Source organism: Passer montanus, unplaced genomic scaffold (assembly GCF_014805655.1).
Source record: "Passer montanus isolate IOZ18808 unplaced genomic scaffold, ASM1480565v1 scaffold444, whole genome shotgun sequence".
Lineage (NCBI taxonomy): Eukaryota > Metazoa > Chordata > Aves > Passeriformes > Passeridae > Passer > Passer montanus.
This window is the reverse complement of record NW_024369307.1, coordinates 1-8,603: the sequence shown is the minus strand read 5'-3', so window position 1 is coordinate 8,603 and position 8,603 is coordinate 1. Positions and strand designations below refer to the sequence as shown.

The following is an 8,603-nucleotide window of genomic DNA, read 5'->3' as shown; positions in this document are numbered from 1 at the left end:
TCCCCTGGGATAATTCCCTGATTTCCCTGGAACCCCAACCCCGGCGTCTGCCTGGTGGCCGTGGCCATGTGAGTGATCCCCTGGGATAATTCCCTGGGATAATCCCCTGGGATCATTCCCTGGAACCCCAACCCCGGCGTCTGCCTGCTGGCCGTGGCCGTGTGAGTGATCCCCTGGGATAATTCCCTGATTTCCCTGGAACCCCAACCCCGGCGTCTGCCTGCTGGCCGTGGCCGTGTGAGTGATCCCCTGGGATCCTTCCCTGGGATAATCCCCTGGGATAATTCCCTGGAACCCCAACCCCGGCGTCTGCCTGCTGGCCGTGGCCGTGTGAGTGATCCCCTGGGATAATTCCCTGATTTCCCTGGAACCCCAACCCCGGCGTCTGCCTGGTGGCCGTGGCCATGTGAGTGATCCCCTGGGATAATTCCCTGGGATAATCCCCTGGGATCATTCCCTGGAACCCCAACCCCGGCGTCTGCCTGCTGGCCGTGGCCATGTGAGTGTTCTCCTGGCATCCTTCCCACATTCCCTGGGATCATTTCCTGGGATCCTCCCCACATTCCCCTGGAACCCCAGCCATTCCATCGGCCTGGTTGCCATGTGAGTCCCCTGGGATCATTCCCAGGGGTCATTCCCCTGGGATCATTCCCAGATTTCCCAACCCCTCCATCTCCCTGGTGGCCATGTGAGTCCTCTGGGATCCGTCCCAGGGATCATTCCCAGTTTTCCTCTGGAGATCCCAGATCCTCTGCCAGAGTTCATTCCGTGCCTGGATTTGGAGCATCCCAATCCCAATCCTGTCCCACAGGGAGTTCCCTGATCCCGGATTTCCCCTGATCCCAGATTCCTTAGGGATGAGCAGGTGCTCCTGGGGTGGATTCCCTCATCCCGGATTTCACATTCCCTAGGGATAAACAACCGCTCCTAGGAAGGTTTCTGTGATCCCAGAGGATTCCCTGGTCCCGGATTTCCCCCTCGTCCTGGGTTTCCCATTCCCCCATTCCCCAGGGATGAGCAGGTGCTCCTGGGGGGAATTCCCTGATCCCAGATTTCCCCTGATCCCAGATTCTTTAGCAATGAGCAGGTGCTCCTGGGGAGGTTTCTGTGATCCCAGAGGATTCCCTGATCCCATATTTCCCCTTGATCCCGGGTTTCCCATTCCCCCATTCCCCAGGGATGAGCAGCTGCTCCTGGGGAGAATTCCCTGATCCCAGATTTCCCCTGATCCCGGATTTCCCCTGATCCCAGATTCTTTAGGAATGAGCAGGTGCTTTGGGGAGGGTTCCCTGATCCCAGAGGATTCCCAGATTCCCCCTGATCCCGGGTTTCCCGTTCCCCAGAGATGAGCAGCTGCTCCTGGGGGGGAATTCCCTGATCCCAGAGGATTCCCTGATCCCGGTTTTCCCGTTCGTTCCCCAGGGATGAGTAGGTGTTCCTGGGGGGGAATTCCCTGATCCCAGAGGATTCCCTGATCCCAGATTCTTTAGGAATGAGCAGCTGCTCCTGGGGAGGATTCCCTGATCCCGGGTTTCCCATTCCCCAGGGATGAGCAGGTGTTCCTGGGGAGGGTTCCCTGATCCCAGAGAATTCCCGGATTCCCGCTGATCCCGGTTTTCCCGTTGGTTCCCAGGGACGAGCAGGTGCTCCTGGTGAACCCGGGCCTCGGGGACCGGCTGCTGGTGGCAGCCACGGACCAGCTCCTGGATTCCTGGGAAGCGCCGGAGGAGGAGCGGGTGCAGCCGGTGCGCTGGGTGCCGGCCGGCCCCGAGGAGCGCGCCAAGGGGATCCGCCTGCTGGTGCAGCACGGCAAGGTGGGAGCGCCACTCCCGGGATCCCGCTGGGACCGGCATTCCCGGGATCTGGGTGGGATCGGCATTCCCGGGATCCAGGTGGGATCAGCATTCCCAGGGTTCGGGTGGGATCAGCTTTCCCTCAATCCAGCTGGAATCGACATTCCTGGGATCTGGGTGGGATCGGTATTCCCAGGGTTCGGGTGGGATCAGATTTGCCTTGATCCAGCTGGGACTGGCATTCCTGGGATCCCACTGGGATCGGCATTCCCAGGATCCGGCTGGGATCAGCATTCCCAGGACCTGATTGGGATCAGCATTCCCGGGATCCAGCTGGGAGCGGCATTCCCGGGATCTGGGTGGGATCGGCATTCCTGGGATCCCGCTGGGATTGGCATTCCCGGGATCCCGTTGGGATTGGGATCTGATTGGGATCAGCTTTCCCAGAATCCGGGTGGGATCAGCATTCCCAGGATCTGATTGGGATCAGCTTTCCCAGGATCCGGGTGGGATCAGCATTCCCAGGATCTGATTGGGATCGGCATTCCTGGGATCTGGGTGGGATTGGCATTCCTGGGATCCGGGTAGGCGCAGTGTTCCCAGGATCTGGCGGGGCTCAGCATTCCCGGGATCTGGGGCCTGTGGATCAATCCCAGCCCAGGACCCTGGGCTCGTTCCCACATCTGCATCCCGAGGGACACAATTCCAAGAGGATCCTTGTTCCCTGCTCCACATCCCGAGGGTGGGATCCCAAATGGATCCTGACTCTCTCCCCACATCCCAAGGGATCCCTTTTCATTCATGGGAATCCCGGGAAGTGCCGGAGCCTCTCCCCTGCCCCGTTTTCCAGGGATCCCCAGGAACATTTCCCGGAGCCACAGGAATTCCAGCTGGGATTGGCCCCTTTTCCCAGCTTCTCCCAGGAATCCTCAGCCTCAGTCCCTGCCCAGCTTCCCAGGACCTCAAATCCTGGAATTCCAGCCCTTTCCAGTAGAATATTCCCAAAAATCCCAACCCGAGGCCATTCTCTGGGTCCTGTCCTGTTCCCTGGGAGCAGATCCCGCCCTGGATCCCTTCAATCCCGGTTTTCTCTGGGATGAGCCCCAACAGCTCCCTCAGTCATTCCTGGGAATTCCCGCATTTCCCAATCCCATTCCCAATCCCATTCCCATTCCCATCCGTGGACCCACCAACCACTCTTTCTCCCTCTCCCCTTCCCCGATCCCACTGTTCCCACCGTGGGAGCTCCAGGATGATCCAGAAAGTTGGGATCTCACCTGGATCCCATTCCTGTTCTCATTCCCAATCTCGTTCCCATTCCCATTCCCACCGTGGGAGCTCCAGGATGATCCAGAAGATCGGGATCTTGCTCCAATCCCATTTCCATTCTCATCCCGAGGAGCTCCAGAAGATCAGGATCTCAGGATTTTACCCGGATCCCGTTCCTGTTCACATTCCCAGTCTTGTTCCCATTCCCATTCCCGTTCCCGTTCCCAGACTGAGGAGCTCCAGGATGATCCAGAAGATCGGGATCTCGCTCCAATCCCATTCCCATTCTCATCCCGAGGAGCTCCAGAAGATCAGGATCTCAGGATTTTACCCGGATCCCGTTCCTGTTCTCATTCCCAGTCTTGTTCCCATTCCCATTCCCGTTCCCGTTCCCAGACTGAGGAGCTCCAGGATGATCCAGAAGATCGGGATCTCGCTCCAATCCCATTCCCATTCTCATCCCGAGGAGCTCCAGAAGATCAGGATCTCAGGATTTTACCCGGATCCCGTTCCTGTTCTCATTCCCAGTCTTGTTCCCATTCCCATTCCCGTTCCCGTTCCCAGACTGAGGAGCTCCAGGATGATCCAGAAGATCGGGATCTCGCTCCAATCCCATTCCCATTCTCATCCCGAGGAGCTCCAGAAGATCAGGATCTCAGGATTTTACCCGGATCCCGTTCCTGTTCTCATTCCCAGTCTTGTTCCCATTCCCATTGTGATCGTCATTCCCTGGATCCAGGTGTGATCAGCATTGCCATGGTTCGGGTGGGATCAGCTTGCCCTCAATCCAGCTGGAATCGACATTCCTGGGATCTGGGTGGGATCGGTATTCCCAGGGTTCGGGTGGGATCAGATTTGCCTTGATCCAGCTGGGACTGGCATTCCTGGGATCCCACTGGGATCGGCATTCCCAGGATCCGGCTGGGATCAGCATTCCCAGGACCTGATTGGGATCAGCATTCCCGGGATCCAGCTGGGAGCGGCATTCCCGGGATCTGGGTGGGATCGGCATTCCTGGGATCCCGCTGGGATTGGCATTCCCGGGATCCCGTTGGGATTGGGATCTGATTGGGATCAGCTTTCCCAGAATCCGGGTGGGATCAGCATTCCCAGGATCTGATTGGGATCAGCTTTCCCAGGATCCGGGTGGGATCAGCATTCCCAGGATCTGATTGGGATCAGCTTTCCCAGGATCCGGGTGGGATCAGCATTCCCAGGATCTGATTGGGATCGGCATTCCTGGGATCTGGGTGGGATTGGCATTCCTGGGATCCGGGTAGGCGCAGTGTTCCCAGGATCTGGCGGGGCTCAGCATTCCCGGGATCTGGGGCCTGTGGATCAATCCCAGCCCAGGACCCTGGGCTCGTTCCCACATCTGCATCCCGAGGGACACAATTCCAAGAGGATCCTTGTTCCCTGCTCCACATCCCGAGGGTGGGATCCCAAATGGATCCTGACTCTCTCCCCACATCCCAAGGGATCCCTTTTCATTCATGGGAATCCCGGGAAGTGCCGGAGCCTCTCCCCTGCCCCGTTTTCCAGGGATCCCCAGGAACATTTCCCGGAGCCACAGGAATTCCAGCTGGGATTGGCCCCTTTTCCCAGCTTCTCCCAGGAATCCTCAGCCTCAGTCCCTGCCCAGCTTCCCAGGACCTCAAATCCTGGAATTCCAGCCCTTTCCAGTAGAATATTCCCAAAAATCCCAACCCGAGGCCATTCTCTGGGTCCTGTCCTGTTCCCTGGGAGCAGATCCCGCCCTGGATCCCTTCAATCCCGCTTTTCTCTGGGATGAGCCCCAACAGCTCCCTCAGTCATTCCTGGGAATTCCCGCATTTCCCAATCCCATTCCCAATCCCATTCCCATTCCCATCCGTGGACCCACCAACCACTCTTTCTCCCTCTCCCCTTCCCCGATCCCACTGTTCCCACCGTGGGAGCTCCAGGATGATCCAGAAAGTTGGGATCTCACCTGGATCCCATTCCTGTTCTCATTCCCAATCTCGTTCCCATTCCCATTCCCACCGTGGGAGCTCCAGGATGATCCAGAAGATCGGGATCTTGCTCCAATCCCATTTCCATTCTCATCCCGAGGAGCTCCAGAAGATCAGGATCTCAGGATTTTACCCGGATCCCGTTCCTGTTCACATTCCCAGTCTTGTTCCCATTCCCATTCCCGTTCCCGTTCCCAGACTGAGGAGCTCCAGGATGATCCAGAAGATCAGGATCTCACCCGGATCCCATTCCTGTTCTCATCCCCATGCCATTGCCATCCCAATCCCATTCCTGATCCCATTCTTGATCCCATTCTTGATCCCATTCCCGTTCCAGCCGGTCATGCAGGTGACGTGGCACGGCCAGGGCAATTCCTGTGCCTCAACCGGGATCTGCTGAGTTGTCCCAGGAGCATTCCCAGTGTCCTGGTTCTCCCTGGTAGCCACAAATCCCAGCTTGTCCCAGGTTTTTGTGGGGATGGGAGCCCCGTTTATCCCTCATTATTCCGGGTTGTTATCCCAGTTTTTCCTGGGCTGTTGTCCAAGGTTATCCCAGGCTATTCTCCCGTTATCCTGGGTTGTTATCCCAGTTTTTCCTGGGTTGTTATCCCTGATTATCCTGGGTTGTTATCCCACGTTTTTCCAGGTTGTTATCCCACATTATCCTGAATTCTTATCCCATGTTATCCCAGGTGTTATCCCACGTTATCCTGGGTTATTATCCCTCGTTATCCCAGGTTGTTATCCCAGATTATCCTGGGTTGTTACCCCAGGTTATTCCAGGTTGTTATCCCAGATTATCCTGGGTTGTTATCCCACGTTATCCCAGGTTGTTATCCCAGATTATCCTGGGCTGTTGTCCAAGATTATCCCAGGCTGTTATCCCGGGTTATTATCCCACATTTTCTTGGGTTATCCAAGTTTTTGCTGGGTTGTTATCCCAACTTATCCTGGTTGTTATCCCAGTTTTTCCTGGGCTGTTGTCCAAGATTATCCCAGGTTAATCTCCTGCTATGCTGGGTCGTTATCCCACATTTTCTTGGGTTGTTACCCCAGTTTTTCCTTGGTTGTTATCCCAAATTATCCTGGGTTGTTTTCCCTCATTATCCCAGGTTGTTATCCCAGATTATCCTGGGTTGTTATCCCACGTTATCCCAGGTTGTTATCCCAGATTATCCTGGGCTCTTGTCCAAGATTATCCCAGGCTATTCTCCCCCTTATCCCATTTCCCAGTGTTTTTCCTGGTGTTTTTCCTGGTCTCTCCTTTCCTGGTGTTTCCCGGCTGTGATCCCCGCTGTCTCTCTTCCTGGTGTTCCCGCGGTGATCCCCGCTGCCTCTTTTCCCGCTGTCTCTTTTCCCGGTGTTTTCCTGCCGTGATTCCCTTCTTTCCCAGCCGTGATTCCCGTTTTCCCCAGTGTCTCTTTTCCCGCTGTCTCTGTTCCTGGTGTCTCCCTTCCCGGTGTTGTCCCCGCGGTGATGCCGGCTGTCTCTTTTCCCGCTGTCTCTTTTCCCGGTGTTTTTCCCACTGTCTGTCCCGGTGTTTTCCCGGTGTTCCCCGCGGTGATCCCCACTGTCTCCTTTCCCGCTGTCTCTTTTCCCGATGTTTGTCCCGCTGTCTGTCCTGCTGTCTCCTTCCCGGTGTTCCCCGCGGTGATGCCGGCTGTCTCTTTTCCCGGTGTCTCCTTTCCCGGTGTTTGTCCCGCTGTCTGTCCTGGTGTTTGTCCCGCTGTCTCTTGTCCCGCTGTCTGTCCCGCTGTCTCCCTCGCGGTGTTCCCCATGGTGATGCCGGCTGTCTCTTTTCCCGATGTTTCCCCACGGTGATTCCTGCTGTCTCTTTTCCCGCTGTCTGTCCCGGTGTCTCCCTTCGCGGTGTTCCCCGCGGTGATGGCGGCTGTCTCTTTTCCCTCTGTCTCTTGTCCCGGTGTCTGTCCCGGTGTCTGTCCCGCTGTCTCCCTCGCGGTGTTCCCCGCGGTGACGGCGGCTGTCTCTTTTCCCGGTGTTTGTCCCACTGTCTGTCCCGCTGTCTCCCTTCGCGGTGTTGTCCCCGCGGTGATGCCGGCTGTCTCTTTTCCCGCTGTCTGTCCCGGTGTTTGTCCCGCTGTCTCTTTTCCCGCTGTCTGTCCCGCTGTCTGTCCCGGTGTCTGTCCCACTGTCCCCCTCGCGGTGTTCCCCGCGGTGACGGCGGCTGTCTCTTTTCCCTCTGTCTCCTTTCCCGCTGTCTGTCCCGCTGTCTCCCTCGCGGTGTCCCCGCGGTGATGCCGGCTGTCTCTTGTCCCGCTGTCTGTCCCGCTGTCTGTCCCGGTGTCTGTCCCACTGTCTCCCTCGCGGTGTTCCCCGCGGTGACGGCGGCTGTGTGTCCCGCAGGCACCACGGCCGCGCCGTGCGCTCGGTGGCGTTCCACCGGCGCTACCCGCTCTTCGCCTCCGGCTCCGACGACGGCTCCGTCATCGTCTGCCACGGCATGGTCTACAAGTACGGAACTCCCACCGGGATTTATCCGGGACTTATCTGTGGGATTTGTGGGTTCAGTCGTGGGATTTATGGGGTTTATTCATGGGGTTTATGGGATGGATTAGTGGGATTTATGGGATGGATTCGTGGGATTTATCTGTGGGATTTATGGGATTTATTAATGGGATTTATGGGATTTATTGATGGGATTTTGTGGGATTCATTTATGGATTTATTTATGGGATTCATGGGATTTATTCGAGGGATTTATCTATGGGATTTATTAATGGGATTTATGGGATTTATTAATGGGATTTATGGGATGGATTAATGGGATTTATGGGATTTATTTATGGGACTTATTGATGGGATTTATGGGATTTATTCATGGGATTTATTCATGGGATTTATGGGATGGATTCGTGGGATTTATCTGTGGGATTTATGGGATCTATTTATGGGATTTATTCATGGGATTTATGCGATGGATTAATGGGATTTATGGGATTTATTGATGGGATTTATGGGATTTATTCATGGGATTTATGGGAATTATTCATGGGATTCATGGGATTTATTCATGGGATTTATGGGATGGATTAATGGGATTTATGGGATTTATTGATGGGATTTATGGGATTTATTCATAGGATTTATGGGATGGATTAATGGGATTTATTCATGGGATTTATGGGATTTATTAATGGGATTCATGGGATTTATTTGTGGGATTTATAGATTTATTTATGGGATTTATTTATGGAATTTATTAATGGGATTTATGGATTTACTTATGGGATTTAAATATGGGATTTATGGATTTATTGATGGGATTAATGGGATTTATTTATGAGATTTATGGGATTTATTTAAGGGATGTATGGGATTTATTTATGGGATTTATGGGATTTGTTCATGGGATTAATGGGATTTATTGATGGGATTCATGGGATTTATTAATGAGATTTATGGATTTATTTATGGGATTTATGGGATTTATTGATGGGATTCATCTGTGGGATTTATTCGTGGCATTTATGGGATTTATTTTGGGACTCATGGGATTTATTTATGGGATTTAATTATGGGATTTATGGAT

The 8,603-nt window shown here is 54.5% G+C and overlaps 1 protein-coding gene across 1 annotated transcript in view; it reads left to right on the top strand.

The window, feature by feature from the left end:
• The window catches only part of LOC120507893 (ribosome biogenesis protein BOP1-like), an 18,381-nt gene extending 14,574 nt beyond the window's left edge, over nucleotides 1-3,807 (top strand). The window contains exons 9-10 of the mRNA XM_039721044.1: nucleotides 1,634-1,918; nucleotides 3,759-3,807. Coding sequence (XP_039576978.1) covers nucleotides 1,634-1,918; nucleotides 3,759-3,807 — 334 coding nt within the window. The remainder of the gene's footprint in view (nucleotides 1-1,633; nucleotides 1,919-3,758) is intronic.
• The last annotated feature ends 4,796 nt before the right edge of the window (nucleotides 3,808-8,603 follow it).